The 22,330-nt window shown below is 38.2% G+C and overlaps 1 protein-coding gene across 1 annotated transcript in view; it reads right to left on the bottom strand.

Moving 5' to 3' along the window:
- PPP1R9A (protein phosphatase 1 regulatory subunit 9A) overlaps positions 1–9,530 on the bottom strand; it is a 266,168-nt gene extending 256,638 nt beyond the window's left edge. The window contains exons 1-2 of the mRNA XM_090287220.1: positions 9,453–9,530; positions 6,594–8,203 (exon numbers count right to left, since the gene is read on the bottom strand). Of these exons, the coding sequence (XP_090143346.1) occupies positions 6,594–7,988 (1,395 nt within the window). The 5' untranslated portion in view covers positions 7,989–8,203; positions 9,453–9,530. The remainder of the gene's footprint in view (positions 1–6,593; positions 8,204–9,452) is intronic.
- Between the last annotated feature and the right edge of the window lie 12,800 nt (positions 9,531–22,330).

Genomic DNA, 22,330 nt, shown 5'->3' on the forward strand with positions numbered 1-22,330 from the left:
ATAGTCTGCTATCCTCACAGTAGCTCAGTTTTAACCTATCCCAAGTCATACTCATTGTGTCCTACACTCATTTCACAAAGCCTGTCCCCGATTCCATTTATATGAAATGTCCAGAAGAGGCTAATCCAGAGAGACAGGAAGTAGATTAGTGGTTGCTAGAGAATGCGAGGAAGAAAAATTGGTAGTGACTGCTAACAGACACAGGGTTTCTTTCTAGGGTGATGGAAATTTTCTAGAGTTAGAAAATAGTGACGGTTGCCCAACACTGCAAATATACTGAGAACCACTGACTTCCACACATTTAAAATGGTGAGTTTTATGTTACTTGATTTTTACCTCAATAAAGAATTGCAAATTAAAAATAAATGAAAATAAGCACATGCGTGTTTATGCACATGTGCACTCTCACACACAGCATGTCCCTTCTTCTAACTTTCTTTTGACCTTGCAGAAAATAAACTCCTCATAGTGGAATCATTCAAGCAGAAGCTGAATGATCATCTGTCAGCAATATGCTACTGAAGGGCTAACTGAAGTGAGTGGGAAATTACACTAGATTGCACTTAAGTACTTTTTATCTTAAAGTTGCTACGTCACAAACCAAAATGAAGAGGTTAGAACCAGGGGAAATTTTTTAAGTGACCAAGAATAAAAAGTATAAAGCATTACTTGAAAAGTTTTCTTCCTATTCAAAATGAGAAACTGTAGACTATACGGAAGCAAAAGAACCAAAATGAAATGGATCCAAAAAGGAAAATTATGAAAAAATATTAAATAAGTTAGATAACAGCACAAAAACTGAGAAATAATATTCAGTATATGTGCTGTCAGAGCAAACAGCCAAGAAGTAATACTCAGAGTTTAATACAGCAATGTTTGTTTTGTTTATAGAGAATTTATCCTTTAACTAATTGTATATTTCTACAGAAATTCTGAAACCTTTTTGTTTTTGAGTGGTGAAGAGGATGTTAGAGAAAAGGTAATGTAAATGAGGTTTAAATCAAATTACTGCTGAGGGGCATATAACTGGGTAAACGACATATGAATAACATAATAAAGTTATTTTCCCCAAAATTCAGCCTCTTACCTTTAACCCAACATCTAAGGTCCTTTGTGAGGATGTTTAGAGGGAAAGATAAAATATTATGGATGATACAAAAAGCAAGAAACTTCAAATCTTTCTACTACAAATAAATAATAGCAAATGTCTGTAATGTTTTGCTGTACAGAACTCTTTTTACATGCCAAATGATCAATGTTCAGTGACAAAAAGAGGTATTAGTATACACACTCAATATTAGAAAGGGGGTTCATTCAACAAATATTCATTATTTGATTTTACAGAGTACATTAAAATATTTTACATGTTTATCTGGTTATGCACTATGAACAAATCATCAAAACTTAAAATGAAATCCAAGTTACATATTATGACATCAAAGTTATTCAAATAAAAACAAGCTAAATAAGATGACAATGCTTACTCTCTCTCTAGAAATGTATTAATTTAGACTTCCAAAAGAAATGAAAGAAATAGAATTTCTGACTCTATAAAAAACTTCCTCCTCCTGTCTTTTTATACTTGAAAACTTAGGCCACATAAAGAGCCTAGAATTTTTGATGACCCAAACTCCTTATGAATTTCGGGATGATTATCTACAGAGTGCTCCATGCACTTTACAAGTTTACACCTGTTTCATCTTCAAAGAATATTATTCCACACAACCAGCTACAGACAGCACTCCCATCTGGAAAGCGGATTTGTTAAATGAGCTTTCCCAACACTTTAGGACAAGCCCCTTTCAGAAGCCAGGAGACTGTAATTCAAAATCATATTCCAAAGAGCAGTCTGTTGACCAGACGAGACTATTTTGAACTTGAGAGCTTCTTAGAAATGCAAAATCGCATCCCAGACCTACTGTTTTGTGAGCTTGATGTATTATTTGAGAATTACTGGGAATATTAAATTCTGTTACAAAGATTGAGAGACTCATAGGAAGTGGTAATATTTGATGATCTGATAAGCTAGTAGCTTATAAAAGAAGCAACACTCAGATGCTCGATTAAATTTAGGTAATGAAAGCTTTAAGAGGAAGGTAAAATTCATGTGTTAAAAAATAAACAAGTTAGTAACCTGTAAGACATGCCAAAATAGAAAATATGATGGAACAAACAAAAGGTGTGCTTGCAAATAGAAAGGGGTGGAAAAATCAAGTTAGAATCATGTCATCTCTTGACAGCTATGTCTTCTCCATGTCAGCCACCAACCAAGGACACTCAGTATGGTCCTATCCCAGACGCAAAGGTGCTCTACTCAAGAAATGCAAATAAACCCCTGGTTCATCAGCAGGCAAACTGGCAAGGCTACAGCTATACCTAAGTGCATTGGTCCCCACTCTCGGATAGAGCAAGTATGTATTAGCCCAGGGCATCCTTAGTCGGGGAAGTCCTTGCTCAAATATCAACTTTAGTTCTCATAACCACACCACGGATAGGAAAGGCTGATGTGAAAGAGGAACAGTACACATGAATACTGTGTACAGGGACTCAGGTAGTGTGGTCCTTCTGAACTTGTTAGCTCTACAAGTATGTGAACTTACTCCATGGCTTTCCTCTGGCGTCTAGCTGTTGGTTTTAAGCTGCGTTTATAAATTGTGTGATTCAACCATTTTAATTCGGTTGCTGAGCCTGTCTACGCCATAACCTCCGAAATAGCTGGTAGTATACGTGGAGGCTAACCATTGCATCAAGGTAATTGCACACAAAACACCTACTGAATCACAAATTTGCGTTTTAGAAGATCCCCAGGTAATTCATATGCACATTGAGTTTAAGAAGCACTGAGCTAGACTATTTGAAAGAAAAAGCTCCACAAAGATGGAAATTGGGATCTCAGAACTATGCTCTGAACACCATCCTGAATAAAAGGCCTTGTGTACCCCTGACAACGTGAAGCCCCAAATGAGGGACAAACGCTAAGGGAACCATTTTCAACAACTTATCATGTAGGGTTTAGAGCAATGTCACTGCCCATGGCAAGTCTCCTATGAACCCAGCTCTGTAAAGCTCTGTAGAGTTTGAGGAAACGCTCAGAAAAGGAGAGCACAATGCACCTCAACATTAACCCTGTGATCTTCTTGCTGGGAAAATACCCTTTTTCATATACACAATATTTCAAGAGCACTAATTCAAATGACATGTCTACCAGAAACAGAGAAAGAGGTATGACTTCCTTTATAAAGTTTCAGTGACCTTAGAAAGATTATTCAAAAACAGAACTGAGCAGAATAGTCTTAGAAGCATTCTTAGTGGGCTGTACATTACGCACCTACCAGCAGTTTCTGATTTGATTGACTCCAGTCATTTTATGTATTTATTACATTTGCATAGCTCCTGTCATATAGTAAGGGCTCTGTAAACACGCTGAATTAACAGGAAAAAGAATGTAAAATATCACCTTTCCTATCCTTGATTCATCTAAGACAGATTTAATTAACTCAATCCCTTGGTTTTGAGAAATTCCTAGAACGAAGGCATGATTCCACATCTCAAATTAGCATCATTCATGATACTCCTTTACTCTCTAGCTCAAAGTTATCATTTACATTTTCTATTATTAATCTCATTATAGTTTTCCAGGACACTAGGAAACACATTAACCTAACCATTAAGAAACAATCCAACCATTTCTAAAAGTCACCAAAAATTATGTATGAGGAATATGCCACACAGAAAATATCAGCTATGATTGGCATGATTTTCTAAGTCGAGATTGAAGATCAGATTTAAAATCAAGGGAAATATCTATTTAAAACATCTACAGAAGAATTGAAATAGAAACCAAGGACATCATCACATACATAGAGATCATAAACAAGATCTAAAACAGAAGGCTAAAATTGTTCAGAACTTTTACCCTAGTGAAGAATAAGATTGGAGTTACCAGGAAAAGTTATGTGAAAGTTCTGAAGATCACTTCAGTAAGGAGTATGCTTCCTATTGCTTCTGAAAGATAGAATGTGTTGAAATTTCAAAGGAAAAGATTTCGTTTGGAAATCATAACTTCCCATTCTATAAATAATGCTTTATAAAAAGAATTTAAAAACAGACATATGGAATAGCTGAGCGTATTCCCTTCCACATGATCAATCAGATCCTGTTCACTCTGTGGACCTAGCACAGCCAGACAGTTCAAGTATTCATTAGACATTTTGGCACAAGTTTTTACACTGTTACAGGGCTTTTAAATACCACGTGTTTAAGAATTGACTCTACAAGCTCACAGAGGAAAAGGTAACCTTATAAGTTTTTGTTCTCCTGCAGCTAACAGCATGAGAATAGACGCATGATAAGCCTTCAATAAATACTTATTGAATTTAATTAAGTATTACCAGTCTCTGGGGCAAAAATCTTCATTGGATATTAATCTAAGCACTACCATCACCATCATCCCCCAGTAGAAAAGTAACTCTCAAAATTTCCAAGTGAATTCACTTACATGTTAAACAATGGGAACAACAAGAAAGAGTCTTATTCATGCAAAGGGCAAAGAATGAATCTTCTGTTTGCAAAATTAATCCACTCCAACTAGTACTGTTAACTGCCCACTAAAACACAAGGCATTATCTCTGTTTTACAGATCTTTTGCTTGACGTATGTACTTGATGAAATGTGTTCAACTTAAATATATGTAATTTATTTCATTCTGTTATAAGAAATACACAGTATCTTTATTGTATGAAAACTAAAAGGCAAAATACTTACTGGTATAAGCAACAGTAGAAAAAAAAATCACTTCTATTTCAAAATCTCATACCCCAAACCTCTTTTGATCACAATATGAACAGCCATATTTCAATGATAAATCCTTTAAAACGCATTAAACCTGTTACTGTGCTGTTATATTTTGGGCAGCACAGGAACCAAACACAAGGCTGATGTCCAAATGCGCTGAGTGGGTAGCGTCCTACTTGATAAATTTTCATAAACTGCTAATCCTCATTAGGGGGTCAGTGACCGGTTTTAACAAACTCCTTGAAGAGTTCATTTCAGTTATTCTTGCCTTGCTCAGTGGGAAACAATTTGATCTTACTGCTTTCTCCTAAGGGGTAGAAAGAGGATGTTCAAAGGAGAATACTTGCATAGAGGACACAACTGTGAGACTCAGGAGCTCACTGAACAGGCCTGGATCTGGCTCACTAAAGACAGTGCCTGGAAGTAGGGGCTAGGGGAGAGAATAGCAGAGGAAAAGGGCAAAGCACTGCAGAGACTCTTAGCTTACTCAGAAACCTGTCTCCCAATTCTAGTTACTTTAAACACAGTTGGACCAGACATGGCCCCTTCTGATCCAGAACTTTTGCCTTACACTAGCGAAACCAAAGTTTCCCAGCTAACACCTGTAGACAATTTCATAGATTATTACTTTATTTCAGAACAGTATTGCATCATTAAAACAAAATCAGATTTCTCTTTGCTATGTAAACTATACTACAGCTTTACATGGGAGTTTCATCAGATGGAAATGACAATAGACAGTGATAAGAGATTTTGAGGAGAAAATTTTCAAAGATACCCTATCGAATTCCAAGTCTATCATAAATACACTGTGTAAGCTAGAAGCCCCTAGAAAATGGTTTCAGACCACACATTCTGCCACCGCAACCCTCCAGACCCTCCTAGGAGGTACGCCAGACTCTCAGGAAGGGGCTGGTGGGCAAGTGCACTTTGAAAAAGCACTCCAGGAGATTCTGACACTCAACCTCCCTCCCTGTTGTCATTACCAGCTAATAATGTTTCACCACTCGCGGCGGATGTACTTTGCGCTATTCCTCTATATCAAATGTGAACTAAGTGAAGTCGTTAGAATGGAGCGTCTGAATTCAGTTGGCATTTATCCAGTTTTTAAGAAGCAAAAATAAATCCATGAATGGCAAATCAATTTAACTTCCTTTCACAAAATTTCATTTTAAAACTCCCTATCAAATTCTGAACGCAAAGCTATTTACAGTCATAGCTTTCCAATTAAAGCCCACTAATATATTTCCATGAATCAAACTTTCACTACCAAGTAGCAGTGCAGAAAAAAAATAGCTCCAACATTCCTCACAATTCACTTACACATATGTGATAATTCAGATTTTCTTCAGCAAGGAAATAAAGAGTATTACCTCAAGGTTACCATAACTCTCCCATTTTGCATTACACTTGCTATCCTAGTGTTTAGGTTCAGAAAATATTATTTATGGATAATCTTAGGTAAAACTAGTTCTAGAAGTAATTCTATTACAAACTGACACTTCTGATTTTCAGTGTTCATATTATTCACACTCCAGTCCATTGAAAAGTACCTCACAATCCCCAAACTTCTTCAACTTTAATATTATTCAATATTGGCTTATGCAAGTATAAAACACATTAGGAAATATGATGGCCAGATCTCAAACTCCAAATTTTTTAAATCACCTGACAACATTCTGTGTATCAACAACCTTGAGTTCCTTATAGTTGTCAAAATCTGTTCTGCACACAGTTAGGCCCAAATACTAAGAAGACTTAGAAAAAACTTGGAAAACAAACTGAGAAAACATACTTACCTTAATTGGAGCACTACTAAACTTAATTTTCCTATTTGCTGGGATATCGTCTTCTTCTGGCAATCCAACGATTTCCGAGTATTCCATGTCAGGCTGATAGTAATTGTTCTCATCACTATCTTCCTGCTCATCCTGTTCAGTGCCTGTCTCTCCCCAGTCTGAATTATACCTGGATCTGACCCTATAAACATTATAGTCACTGTGCATGTAAACATGGGAACTCTCAACATTATTTATATCTTCAGATACTTCCTTCTCACAACTGGACCCAGAAGCATCAGCCGAGATAAAATCACCACCTGCAAGTTCTTTCTTCTGTGGCATTGCTGCCTCACTCCCAACCAAATTAGCTTTGGCATCTTCTAAAGGTTCATTTTGTGGTGAAAGGACGTCAGACTTTGGCATTGCCTTATTCTCAGCACAAGGTTCTTCAGGAATGTCTTTGTCAACTCTGTCAGGAGTCTCTTGGTTAGCTGTGGATTCCTCAGCTTCCCTGCTCTGCTGTGTCTCTTCACTAGGCATCGAAGCTAGAGAGGTACTTTTCAAAGCCACTTCTGTTACTGGGGATGTGTTACTCTTCTGAGCATCCTCTGAATCATCACCCTGTTTGCTTGGAGGAGACCAAGAGCTAGAATCCTTAAGGTGACCAAAGGTGTCAAGATTTGTAACAGTCACAGCTGGTAAATTTAGGGGATAATGTCCAGTCACTGAATATTCATTGTTTTCAGCCTTCTCAGAAACAACTGAACTGGGGGAATCGGTGTTCTCAAATACTGCACTCAGTTGGCTCACAGTTGGGGACACAGCCTCTGTCCGGGAGCTCAGGCTGTCCAAGGAATCAGTACTGCCTCTGTTGGACTTCGATCCACCCCATTCATCCTGAGGTTCACTCCCTCCAGCTTTCTCTTTCTTTGGGGAATAACGGTTGTTTTGTCCTGATTCATGCACACTTCTCTCAAACAACTTTCGAGTTTCTGTGAACTTAGAATATGAAGGGCCATCGTGCATTGTGTCGAATCTACTAATTCGTTCTGAAACAGAGGACTCCAACTTAACAACTGAGCCATCTGTTTTCTCCAGAAATTCTTTGGGCTTCATTCTTCTCTGAGGAGATGAAGATCCACCTTTCCCCCTTGTTTTGGCAATGACTGCAGCATTCTCATTGGGTTCCATACCCATCTGCATAAATAGATTTTTAATTCGGTTGACATTGGAGCCATATTTCCTTCCCCTGCTCTGTTGGGAGCCCTCACCTTCTTTTGTTTTCTGTTCCCCATCTGACTTGGGTTTGTCAAAGGTACTTTTCAGTGCCTGGAACTCAGTTCTATATGCATTCCTGTGAGGAGAGGCACTTCTGAGAGTGCTTCGTTCGCCTGAAGACTCGGTTTTCAACATTTTTACTTCAGGGTGAAAAGCCAATGTTCATAATGATCAGGGGGGAAAAAAAGAAACAAAACACCTCTCTTCTCTAATCACCAGTATTTGATCAAGAAAAAGTACCTCTCACATGGCATACTGTGTCAGTGATCCTCGCAACAGGTGTAATAGGAAATTATTCGGTCAAGAGTTACACAAAATGGCTTTTTTTCAAAGCAAGACTAGAGGTTCATCTGTAACAGAAAAGAATGAATTTCTGAATTCATTTACTTACAGGAATTTATGTTTATTCAACTAACACACACTTTTCCTTTCAAAGTGGCTTCAAGCAGAGGATATTACTAATTGAAATTGGAACTTAAAACTTTAAAGACTTTAAAAGTTGTAACTCTGATTGGTCTTTAGTAACAAAATGTTTTAAACACAATTCGGAGATCTCTACTAAACTCACACACATACAAGTTATACACAAGTACATTTAAAAGCAATACTTTAGCCCAAGTTTTGGTTGCTTTTGTGAATCACCTTAAAATAAATCATCAAGTCATACATCTTTAAGAAATCATCAAACTGTCCAGAAAAATGAACTTCATTCAGACTCTCCACATCAGATAGAATGTATTCTTTCCATATAAGTACAATTAAAAGTTTGGAATCTATGTTTACAAACTTCAAAGCATGCCTATAGAGGCTTATTTCCCTCTTTCTGGTCCAATGTTCTCATTTACAGCACCCCCAAAGTGATACTAGTACAATTTCAAACCAAAATAAGCAGAACAAAGTTCTTAAATGGCAATAAGTTTCACTCTAGGTCCAGTTATAGCAAATATTTGGAAATTTCCTAAGAATGGAAATTATTAATTACAGAAAGGGATGTAGAACGTCATGGGCATAAAAGCATGAGAATGTGATGGTCAGAAAGCAAATGTACCATGAAATTCTTTTCATAGCCCTGATTTGTTTATTTTTACTTGCCTCCAACTTGCTACAAGCTCAAAAGGCAAGGCAAGGCAGGCTTGCTGGTCTCCTGGAGACCACAGCTGGATTTTCTATCAATAGTGTGGCAATAAACACTTCAAGAACTTCTGAGGAACAGACAATGTAGTTCTAAAGATTTTTCGTTTTGTTTTGGTTTTTAATATTAGGGCGAGCCACATCAGCCCCATGCACCATCGGCTGAGGATGCATACACTTCCACTTAAATCATCTCCAAACTCGGCTCCTGGCCCAGCAGGCATGCATGGCCCATGCAGACAAACAAGAATGGCTTTAGAGTGTGGTGCCTCGGTTTTGGTAAGGCATCGACAATCTCCTTCTACCTGCCCTAACATTTGCTTCAGCTTCACACGTCCTCCCCTCCCCCACCCTCTCCCCACTGCCTCCCCCGCCTATTCGAGCCCAAGGGGGCGGGAGCGGGGGAGATGGGGCCGCCGGGGGATTCAAAACCTGCCCTCACAAAAGACAAACATAAATAACACCAACTTGAGAGGCGGCCGATTCCTAAGCCAGGTCCTCGGCCCCCGAGCAGGGCCGGGAGAGCAGGTGACGCCAAGCGCTATGGTAGGAGGTCGCAGTCTAGCTTTGTGCCAAGAAGCACCTGAAGTCCTAACACATTGGCTGCGGCTCCCAGCGGCTGCCAGGCGGATCCCAGTGTGGCACGGGGAGAGCCGAGCTCCCTAGCCACATTAAATAAGGAAAAAGGAAAAAAAAAATTACAGGGTAATGATCATAAATTCCTTTGTTTTTCCTCTCACTGTGCCAGGAAACAATAGATCCCACTGATATGCCTCCGATCTCCAACCTATCGCTCCCAACCACAGCCCACCCCCACCCCTAGCCTGCAAGTCAGCCTTTGTATATGCCGAGGTTTTCCCTCTTCATCTCTGCCCTCCCCAACTCCTCGCCCCGCGAGCAGCCTCCCCCTTACCCGAGCGGGAGCCGCCGCCTGCGGGAGGCTCGGGCGGCCGCGCTCCCACCCCTCCTCCGAGGCGCCCCCGCCCCCCGGTGGCCGCTGCTCCGCCGCCCGCCTGGTGCCCTCCACCCACTCCTCACGGCGCGGCACGGAGGGCGGCTGCGGCGGCCGCTTCCACTCGCATCGCGGCCCCCACGCACGCCCTGGCCGCGGCGGGCAACCCCAGGAGGCGCGCGGGGCTCCCGAACGCCATGGCGGGCGGCGGGCGGGCGGCGGCCGGCCCGGCGCGCTCGCACACTCGGGCCGGCCTGGGGCCGGGACGTCCCGACCCAGGAAGGGGCTTCGCCCACGTGCAGTCACCCGCACTGGCCGTTTGGCCGGTCAGGGAGTCGGGGTGTAATAGGGGACAGGCCGCGGGGGTGAGGAAGGCCTGGGGTAACAGGTGCCTCACCTCGGCTGATGGGATTAACTCTAGGGCCGCAGAGAGAGAGAGAGTGAGAGAGCCGGGCAGCAAAATCCCAGGAGAGGGAGGGAGAGAGAGAGAAAGAGAAAGAGAGAGAGAGAGAGGAAGAGGGAGAGAAAGAAAGAGAGAGAGAGAGGGAGCCTCTGGCGGCCAACCGAGGGCGAAAAGCACCGACCCGAGGCGAGGCCGCCCCACCCCCTCGGCGATGGGCAACGGGCCTCGCGGGCCGGGGCACAGCCTGCACTAGTGGGGCTTGGCCGCCTTTCTGCTAGGATATTGGTTCCGCGGGAACTGGGGTCTTGGGCTGCGCGCTGCTGGAGCCCAAAAAGTCTACAGTTAACTCTGTGACCTCAGGGCATCCAAACCCTCCAGGCCTACACCTGGCTAGGCCCAGGGCCCAGAGCCCCGTGTGGCTCCACCAGGCCACTGCACCCCACCTACCAACCACCTTGGCCTTCAGCCTCCACTGCTAATAGGAAAGGGCTGATGAGGCCTTCTGACATGCTGGTCAGGACATTGTTTTTCAGACCCTCACCCTTTTATAAACAAATGCTCAGTATCCCCTCCTTCCTACCCACCCCCCAAAATACTGGTAGTGTTACACCTAACTGCAAACGATGAAACCAATCATGATAGTCAATACAGGCCTTTAAACCAATCTTCTCAAAAACTCTTTGGAGTAGAAATTCTTAACGGATAATTTTTCAGGAAGCATGACTCATAGAAACATAAAATGAAGATGTGTCAAAAATGTTATTTGACTCATTGATTAGGAAGGGAACCAGCAAGATATTGCAACACATTCATATGAGGCTGTGAGGAAGAGATCTTTATGGACGATCAGTAAAGAAGCAAAACTGGTTAATATTGTATAAGGTACTAAAATATGATGCTTTGAATTATCTGTTCCACAGGTAGTAATCAACTGTGTCTCTAAGAAACAAAATCATTCCTTTATCTATAGGAACCATTTACATTACTGTGAATTTCTAAAGCTTATAGGTTAGTAAAACAGCCTAGCCAAAGGCAGTCTAAGGTTCAGATTACTGTAAAACCACGAAATTCCACATTCCTGTAGATAACATCCAATTTTCCATTGAAAGGACACCCAGTAATCTTTCGCCCATTTCAGAGTCTTGCACAAGTTTTCCCAACAGAACTGTTATTATATGTATTTTACAGATAGGAAAACTGAGGTTTAGGCTTCGTAACTTACCCACACTTTATCAGCAGCAAATGATTATGGCTGGTTAGGAACTCAGGCAAGTCTGTACACAGAATCCACAATCTAGGAATAAAATCTTTTCTCCCTTAATTTCAAAAGGGCTTTGTAGCTAATCTATGTGTCTTTTATTTTGAACAGTGAAATTTTTCTTCAAGTCCCACCAAATTCTGGGTGTTTTCCCAGGAAATTGGCATTCTCTGTCTAAGACGTAGATGTCACTTCTATAAGTGTAAACAGATGTAACAGGCAATGTAACGGGCCTGTGGTTCCAGTCTCCACTTTTGGAAAGAATGTTTGTGCTGTCTGGAGTAATTTAATGAAAAAGTTTTTGTCAATTATTTGCAGTAAAGAAACCATGTTTTTTTAGAAGAATAACCTAAAAAAATGCAGGGATCTAATCACTGAATTTATCTATAGAAATGGGGGCAGAGTTGGCAATAAAATCAGTCTTACACCTCTTTGCAAAAAAGATGATTCACACAGAAAACCAGCTTAAAAATTTTGATTGGTTTGTATTTCTTTTATTTATTTATTTTTTGTTTTGTTTTTTGAAATGTAAACCTCCTAGAAAAAGTCATACTGAGGGAATCAATAACAGAGTTTAAAAATATAATGCTGATAATTTAAGATTCCTGATTGCCCGTAATCTACTTTCCACTTCTACACTTATCTGAATGTTTGAAGGCCCTACTAGGCCAGTAATAATCCAATATGTATTTAATTAAAATTAAATACAATTAAAAATTCAGTTCCATATTAGCCACATTTGAAGAACTCATTAGCTACTCTGTTGGACACTGGATACAGAACATTTCCATCCCAGAAATTTCTACTGGACAGTGTTATCCTAGACAACATTTGCACTTCTATAAATTAGGAAAGGTATATTGACTTCATAAGGGTTAAAAATTAGCTCAATAGTAGATCATTAATGCATTGGGGATTCAAGGTTTTAATTTTGTATGTTCCAATGGAAAGGAGCGGGGACAGTGTTTCCACATAAAAAGTGTAGTACTGACATGCAAGGCACCCAAATGCAATGTACTTGGGAGAAGGGGTTGGTTTTCATGTGTGACTTCTTTCATAAGTTACATAAAATATTGTGGGCTGTTATTCTGATTTCCTTTGTAACCAATAATATCACACTTAGTAAGACTAGACCATAACAGCAATCTTTCCAGGGAAGGAATGAAGGTTGTTTTCCTTAAAGATGGCTAGAAGGGACCCTAAGGCACAATGGAAAACCTGAAGGACTTGGAAAAGACAGGTGTGTACAGGCAAGGCTGAATGGCAGGTACGTGACTCAGCTTCTGTGCCCTGAAGAGCAGACTGAAGGTCACCCTAAATGTTCCTTGTGTAAGTTCCAGCAAAGCAGAACTAAAGATCATAAGTGATCATTTGCTGCTCTTGTTGTGTTTATGCAAATGAACAGGGTAAATTAAAAATGGACTTAATGCAGTCCCTTTAATGACAAGAAGGGTAATCTTAGGGAGAAAAATGATTATTTAAGGAAAATCACAATGATCAGTGGTAGATTATAAAGTAGTGCAGCTAACTGTCTTTAAAGTTTCTTTTTATTTAAAATATGTTTTCATTTGAAAGTTAAACTATGTCTGTGGTATCATCAAAGGTATTTAATTAACAGGCAAGAAGAATGTCAAATGCCTTGCAACTGGATGTCTTCCCAATAAGACAGTCTTACAGATTTAGAGACTTGTTTGTGTGTTATGTTGCATAAATTAACATATGTTTTCTGTTTTCAAAGGGCATAAGCCTATGATCTCATTACCTGAGTGACTGTCTGTACATATAGGCCTCACTTAATCCTGTCTGCATTACTGCCTCCTGAGACTCAACAGTTTGGCTGGACTAAGTGGCTGGGTTGGTGAAGAATGGGGTGGTCTGTGGGCTTCACTTTAAAACTGGTTTCTCTTTTCTGTCCTAATGGCTTGGACAGAAAGGGCCCAGAGGTCTGAGAGGTAGGAAACCTAAAATATTTCCCTCAGCCCAAACTAAGTATAATGGGCAAAAGGGTTTTGGACAGATGAGATGTGCCTGGCATACCTTCCTTCAAAGAAGCCCTTTTTTTCCCTAATGTGGGACATTGAAAAATTAATACCTGCCTTTTGTTATCTAGTGGTTATGGATTTAATGATGCCTTTTAACCCTGTTGTCAACTCTGTTGCCCCCAGAATACCACAAGGATGCCAGCCTGTTAAATCAAGCACACCATTGTCCAGGGACAGCCAACTGACCTGGAGTCTGCACGACCCTTCCCCAGGTGGAAAGGCCACCCTCCCCTCCACTCCCCCACTCTTATTAGGGATTTCTGGACCCAAGGGTAGGTAGGATGATGACCACGTCCAGCTTGAAGCAGCTAGAGGAGCTCAAGACCTTCACCCATTGTCCTTTATAAGATTATAAAGGGTCTTAAGTCTGAGAAGGGGGGATTGTTATTTTTTATTGTTAAAATAATTAATTAATTAATTAATTTTTAAAAAGAATAATATAGGAAAGGGCGAAGCCAGAGAACTTGTATGTACGACCCATGGGCATGGACTGGGGTGTGGGGGGCGGGATTGCTGGGGGAGGGATAGTACTGGGCAGAGGGGAGCAAAGGGGAAAAAATTGGAACTATTGTAACAATATAATCAATAAAATATACTTAAAAAAAAAAAAGACTAGACCATAAGATTAATTGATAAACAAAGAGTACAATACAAAATGCATCTCACACTGTTTTAGGGATTTCTACATATTTTTTTTTACATTTTCATAATGGGTATTCTAAGTAACTATTCAAAGAATTAAATTTTCTTTCATGTGTATAAGTGAAATATTGGCTGAAGTTGTGAAATTAAGCTTAAAATCAAGCCTTAATCAAATTTTAAGAGTAAGGAAAATTAATTAAGCTGAGCTTGCAGACTGCCTATTACTCCTAAATTTATAGCAAGAGGCACCTGGATGATTTTCAGTTAATAGAAGTACATAAAAGGGAGAAAAGAATAAACTTACACATCTCCAGAATAATATCTTTATGGAGTAGGCAAAGTAATGAAAGCGATACCCGTAGGTTATTTTACACATAACTTTGGCATAAAAGAATATTTTACTAATACTACTGTTTTTTACCAATATTAATATGAAAAACTTGATGATAAGAATACGACATTTCACCAGAAGTTTAGTTATAACTGCTAATTTTATATTTGTAAATATCAGAGAGCTTTGTTGCCCTCAGATCAGTCTGATTTTGTGATGCTAGCTCTAAAATTAAATTTAAATCAATAAATGGATTTTGCAATCTAAAAGGTGTCATTTCTGTCCAAATAAATTGAGTCAGCATGACTTTCTACCTACATTAATGGTTTGGCCACGTCACTGAAAATTTATGGTCAACTTAGTCTATTTCTCGTTCTCCAACACAGCCAGTATCTTGGCTTTACATCCTGAAAGGAAGCTCATGATAAGTTTGAGTATTTACTTTTATTTCCTACAACTAATAAACTACAGAACTTCTTGGGGTTTCTTAAAGTCATTTTCACTTATTACTAATATCTTAGTTCTACAAATAAACTAAAGTAGATTTACACAGTGTGTGTAGGCTGAAGTTATGCATCTTCTTTGTACCCTATTTTTAGTTTATTTGGTTGCCCACACAAAGCACAGAAAACCAAGAGTTTCATTGGACTAGACATTGGTATGTTTTCATTACTGTTACTGCTGCCAAAGTTGAAACAATAGCTGCTATATCCATTCTTTCAGATTTTTGTTTTATAGTGGTACAAATTGCATGTTTAAAAAACAAGTGTGGGTATTTATCTGCTTCCACAGATGCCCATTTTATTACTTTCAGCAGATTAGCCCTCTGGCTGAAGGACTCTAGTCAGGGGACTCTCATCTACCTGCCCTCCACCATAGGGTATACCTGAACTCAGGTACCCTTGGGATTGGTCTGTTGTCTACTCTGCTTCAAAATAATTTATTATTTCAAAACTGAAACAAACAGAAGAGACACAGTGATCCTTCACTGAGAGAGCAGTTAGCAAAGCATCAAACTGAGATTCAAATTGAAAACATTGTACTGGAATTCATATTCAGTACTCTTACTCTAGAGATGGTAAGCCTAGTTCTTGAGCTATATGATAGCTGTCCAAAACACTCTTAGTGGTGAAAAATATGGAGGACAGAATCAAAGAATAACAAAGGTTTCTCAATAGCTTCTTTATTTCATAGCATTAGCCTTGGTGAAGCAATTATTCAAAGTAAATAAACATCTCATTTGCCTATAGTTAAACAGGAGATTTCTGTGATTTTATTTCAATTTCCAGTCTAGTTCCAGAAATAAAACCTCCGTGAGGAGATCCCTTATAGTCCCACTTTTTTACAAAATTCAAATTATAACACACTGCATTTTAAGAAAACTCTAGTATTTAATTTGTACATGTGATCACCTGCTTTTAAAAATAATAAAAAAATTGCTATGAAATTGTTAGCACCCTTTCCACAGGTTCTTAGCCATAATCCTGATATCTAGCATAGACACTCATGAAATATCACTATTTTAACACATTGTTTCAAATAAAGTTATAAAACATATCATAATGCCTTACATGTTTTTACACCATTAAATTTTTGATTTGGATGAATTATGAACAAGTATTTGTCCTAATCAGTGGGCAGATCTTGAGCAACCAAACCCTCTTGTTCTGGTCTAGTTCTGTCACTCAGCACTGTGATAAGATTTGGAAATGTTGCTGGACTTAGTTTCTTCTTGACTAAGCCATGATATAGTTATTCACTCAATTAGTATCTCTTATTAGAGTCTAAATGTATTGATGAATCACACACTTTCTCGGCTTTTTTGTATTGTTGTTACAAAAAAAGAAAACTCTCCTGACTAAAATTGTAATATTTTAGTTTTGTAAAGTGTATTTGTGTAAGTTAAAATAAAAAAAACAGTTAGTCTACAAATTTTGTGTCTTATCTAACTTGTGATTTTTGTTTAGTTGAACAAAACACTATTAAATTCTACATTAATAATTCTTTGCCCTATGAGCCAAGTGTTTGGTCCCTTTTGCCAAGTTACTTTTAAAAGAAAACTATGGGCACCGTGGTGACACATGTCCATGCAAATAGAAAATATGCTATTTAGTTTCCATATTGAATTGTGACAAAAACAGAAATAATAATCTAGACATCTTGTTTATTTTGTGAAGATAGAAACAGCACAGTTAATAGTTGGAAACAGCTTAATACCTATCTGGATCATATTTTATGTTACTGAGAATAGAAATAAACACATTAATGTGAAATGAAATTGAGCTGATATTAATTAAAATTTTAGAAGGTGGTTAAATAGTATAGTCTCAAAAGCAAAAACAAGATATCATCTTTGCTGAGAATGTACATTTGACCTTTTGTAGCTTTAAAGGGAAGGAACACTGAATTTTTAAAAAATTTTGCTGTGTTTGAGAATCTAGCAATCTAGTCTGACATTTTGTGAAGCCTGAATATTTAATTTTCTTACAATAAAGTACATGTATTTGAATACAGTGTACGATAATATAAGGTGTGCCAAGTATACATATTTTGCAAATTCGTAAGTTGAACTCATATTAAGAGCCTCAGAAATTAAGCAAGGCCAGCAACATACAATCAAATGACAGACTACCACATGCTCACCCATAGGAAAGTTGAGCCAAGGCCACATAAGGCATTTAGATGCATAAACAAATAGTCATTTATTATGTGTTATAGTTTTGTTTTCTGAAAAACAATGCACCTTCAAAAATCTAACACTAAGCTTCCAATTGATGCTGAGATACTACTCTCTCAGAGGGGTGCTGACCCAGAAACTTACATGTTTACAGAGAGGAACAGCTTCCAAAATGTTTGTACATCATGGTCACCTTATTAACACCATTGTGATAGTTTCTGTGGGATTTTCTAATTACAAGATCATTGCATACTATGATGATATTTATTTTGCTTTAAATAAAATTGTCTCCAACTATGGAAGGTATATCTCTGCAAGATTCTAACTGTATGTTTGGATATGTAAAACCTAAGAAATATAAGAACACACAACTTAAAACTAACCAAGGGATCAATAAAAACAATACAAAATGTTTCTAATAAATTAGTATCTTGTAGGTTCACCCTGTATAAATCAAATGCACAATTGATTTTGTATAGTTCTTAGGATTTAGATGTTTTGAAAGCACTTTTTGAGATAAGTGCTTTTTTAAATCCTCACCAGAAGACATTTTTTTCATTGATTTTTAGATAGAAAGAAAGAAACATCAATGCTATGAAGAAGCATCAATTGGTTACTTCCTGTATGTACCCATACCAGGCTTGTACACACCCAAATAGAGATCAAGCCTGCAACCCTTCAGTTACAAGATGACACTCCAATCAACTGAGTCACACAGGCCATGGCAGGATTTAATTTTTTAAAATAAATATTATAAAATTGTATACCTGAAACCTACACAATTTTATTTACCAATGTCACCCCAATAATTCAATTTAAAAAGAAAGTAAACTGTCTTATATATTAGTTAGGTTTGTAAGAAACCAATTATGTGGCCTCTGAAGTTTTTATTGAATAAGTTAATAAAATTCTGTGATGTTCTTTGCTCACAGAAAGTTTGTTTATCTGGATTTAATTCCCTGGTATAGTGCTAGACATGAAAGTTAAGTGACAGCTGTCCTTGTCTTTGTCAAGAATGCTTGGAAATAAATATGAGAAAATACAAATTATGTTGCAAAATTTAGAAATTATTTATCTTCATTAGTAGTATCATATCCTCTGGCTCTAAACCTAATGTGAAAATCAGAATCAACGAAGAGCTCAATCAGATTTAAATTCCTGGGTCCCACTCCAGCCCATTGGGCAGAATCTAATAAACTCCACACTGTTCCCAAGGTGATTCTGTTGTGCAGCTGGACAGAAGATGGACATTTAGGAAATGAAACTAGAGGATATAACTGATATTAGAATCTAATAAGTTCATAATGTCTGGCTTACACCTATAGTGCTCACTCCTGAATCACTATTGCATGAACCCTGTGTGGCAGGGTTGGAATATACGTAGGGAAGCTTCTGGGACCATGAACAAGAGGCACCAGAAACCACGCTGGCCGCATCTTCCCTGATGTGCTTTTTTGTGATGAAAGTCTAATCCTGGCTTTTTGGCTTAGATGATAGTGACACCCAATGCTTTAGAGTTACAGCCTTATTGGCTCTCTATATTAATCCAAGTAGCCTAGAAAAACTTGTGAATATGGTACTCACCTTTCCAAGAATTGAGAAGTCTTTTTGGGTCTCTCCGCTCAAAACTTTACTCTAACTTCAAGACTATCCAGAAAAATTTTAGTCTCTTAGACAGAATGTATGTAAATTTGAGAATACAGTGATATGTTAGCTGCCTTTATTGAGGTTTCAAAATTTTTTCGACCAAATGAAGCATACTTCTCAGAGCCACTGAAATTCTAATTCCACCAGAAAATGGAGAAATTTGGGAGGCAGCCAAATACTGAGCATGTTGTTAAAAAGAGTGTTTTTAAAAAAGGTAAAATCACGACTCTCACGCAGATTTAAAAATGAAAACATGTTATGATTTTATCTAATTCATTAATGAGAAAACTGGCAAGATATTACAACCAGTTCAAGGGAGATCATTTTTTAAAAACACACATTTATAGATCAGCAATATTAAAATTAATGTGTACATGAAAGTGAAATAGTCTCTTCTCCAGCAGGAGAGAGAAGGCAAATGAACCTACAGACTTGACAAGAATTTGAAGGACTATAGACAAGAATTACCCTACATTGCCATCAGCTATCTATGCTTCACAGAGTTGTAAAATAACTCAAAGACAAAGGAAGACTGAAATCAGATGTCTGGAAGAATGTGGTCTAAACATTACATAGATTTCTGCTGAACTGTAATATTTTCCTTACAATGTCAGACATCAGGGTTTCTATACAGTTCCCCTTCTTTATTTCCAAACACTTAGATAAAGGATCTTTGGATTATACATAGTAATGTTCATAGCAGCATTATTAATAATAGCCAAAACATGAAAAGCAACACAGAAGTTCATTAAATTATGAAGGAATAAATAAAATGTACTGTAGCTACATAATGGAATATAGGTGGCAAGAAATATAAATGAAGTACTGATACATACTACCACATGGATGAAACTTGAAAACATTATGCTAAATTGAAAAAAGTCAATCACCAAGGGCCTAGGTCTAGTACAATTCCTATATTTTGAATTAAGTTAACTTTATGGACTAACACTGTCGCTTATCACTGAATGGTTCTCTTAAAGTACTAAATATTTAGGTCAGAAATAATTCACATTGCAGCTTAAGAACTGCTGAACAAAATTAAAAAGAATAGCTCAGATCTTTACAGTTATGTGAGAGTCTGCACGTGGTAAGCAAAAAAAAAAAAAAGAAAAAACTGGAAATGAAATGTAGTTTATCTAAGTATCAAAACATGAGATCAGCAATTTTCAACCTTTCTCACCTCATGGGACACATAAACTAATGACTAAAATTCTACAGCACACCAAAAAATATATTTTTTGCAGATCTGACAAAAAAATATGTATAATTTTGATTCATTGACACCAGGTGTCTGTTGTTGTGTTGACTGTTATTATTTTTTTATTTGATGATCTAAGGGGAAAGAGGTCAGTGCCCCTAAGTAGTCAGGTATTGCATGTTTTAAAAATTCTTGCAGCACCCCAGTATGCCTGCCATGGCCCACCATTGAAAGTCACTGCAGTAGATCAATAATTACACTCTGTATGTATTGGGGATTACAGAATCCCTGTGACTGGCATTGAAGTTATCTGTACCTTGCTTAAAATAATTTTTGGAATTCAGTGAAGATAAATGAATATATATAAAAATAATTCTTTATCCAATTTGACATATCTAAAAATTAGAAGGGAATATGTCAGGTACTCATGGGCAGATAACGTCTCTAAATACCTGGTTCTATTTGTTTGTTGTTGTTTTATTTTCTAAGATGTCTCACAAAAAGTCAAAACTTTTTCTACATATAAGTAAGTATATATCAGGCAATGTAAATGATTTTTAAACATTATATCCAAAATTTACATTCAAACAAGGCTTACCTCAAAGCAATCTTCTAAGTCTTCTCTCAATAATGAAGATCTGCCTTCTGTGAAATAGAATTAGATATTTATAAATAATCTAAAGTCATCTGTAGTCAAATATGATATAAGAAATGAAGGTAAGGAATCCAATTTTATTAAGTAGGTCACTGGATCAGAGGCCAGTTCATAACAAAAAAAAAAAAAAAAAAGAGCTCTAAAGCATGGTTTATAGCATTATTTGAAAAAGTATATTCTTGGAAGGGGATAACGCTCATTTTAATGCATTATTTATGTGTTTGTTTTATTGTATTTTAATCACACTTCATTATTGACACAGTTAAGGTTAACAATGTTTGAGCATTTATTATATAACTAATATTACACCAACAAATAACAACAATCACTATTTACAATGTAGTAGGTAATACTACACAGCTTCATCATAAGAAGGAAAGTTGTTCCTAGCACATTAGATAAAAGTGTGTAACAAATTGACACATAGTATTTTATCAAAGCCAGTTTTCATTGTTAAAAATGTGGTTGTCTCATAATCAATTTGCATTGTTTCATTTTCATTGTTAAAAGCATAACTTCATCTTGAAAAAGATGTTACAAAGCTACAGCATTCAAAATAGTATGGTACTGGCAAAATGACATTTATACAGACCAATGGGACAGAATAGAGAACCCGGAAATAAACCCATACATATATTCTCATATAACCAAATGATCTTCAACAAAGATGCCAGTGCTACACAATGAGAAACGACAGTTTCTTCAACAAATATAATACAAAACAAAACACAATATAAAGCTGTAAAAGAATGAAGTCAGACCCTTATGTTACACCATATACAAAAATTAACCCACAATGAATTAAAGACCGCAATGTAACACCTGAATCTGTAAACACCCTAGAAAAAAACATATGGGAAAAATCATTATGATGTTGAATTTAGCAATGAATTTTTTGAGATGACACTAAAAGCTCAGGCAACAAAAGGCAAAAATAGAAGACTTCCAGCCAAGATGGAGGCATAGACAGACACGCTGCATCTCCCTCCACATCTAAGAAGGAATACAACTACCTCAAAACTAGAAACAACCAGAAGTTCCAGAAAATCAAACTACATGGAAGTCAGCAAACAAAGGTATAAAGAAGAAACACTCATCCAGACAGGGAGGAGGGGCGGAGCCAGGGCAGAGAGAATGCGGTGTGGTGGTGGCAGCAGCGGCGGCAGTGGCAGGCTGGCAGAAAGAGCAGTCACACATTTTAAAAAGTCAGGAGGGACACCTGGGGAGTGTTCCCTGCTCCTCACCGGACCTTGCAGCTCACGGTGCCAGCACTGGGGAAAATCAAGCCTCATTGCTTCTGACTGTGCAGACCAGTGGGGGTTGGGGTGGAGGCAGAAACTGCTGGTACCAGCAGAATCCGCTTGTTTAAAGGGCCCCCAGGTCCTAGAACGTCCGCAGACCCACCCACTGTGGGAACGACGGCCAGAGCAGCAGCTAGAGGGGAGCCAGTCTGGTGCGGAAGTGGGAGAGGTGCCTGGAAAGGGGGCGAGTGCTGGGCAGGCAGCATTGTTCCCCCTCAGATCCCTCCCACACACACA

This window comes from Furipterus horrens, unplaced genomic scaffold, assembly GCF_987537825.1.
Source record: "Furipterus horrens unplaced genomic scaffold, mFurHor1.1.pri manual_scaffold_9, whole genome shotgun sequence".
Taxonomy (NCBI): Eukaryota; Metazoa; Chordata; class Mammalia; order Chiroptera; family Furipteridae; genus Furipterus; species Furipterus horrens.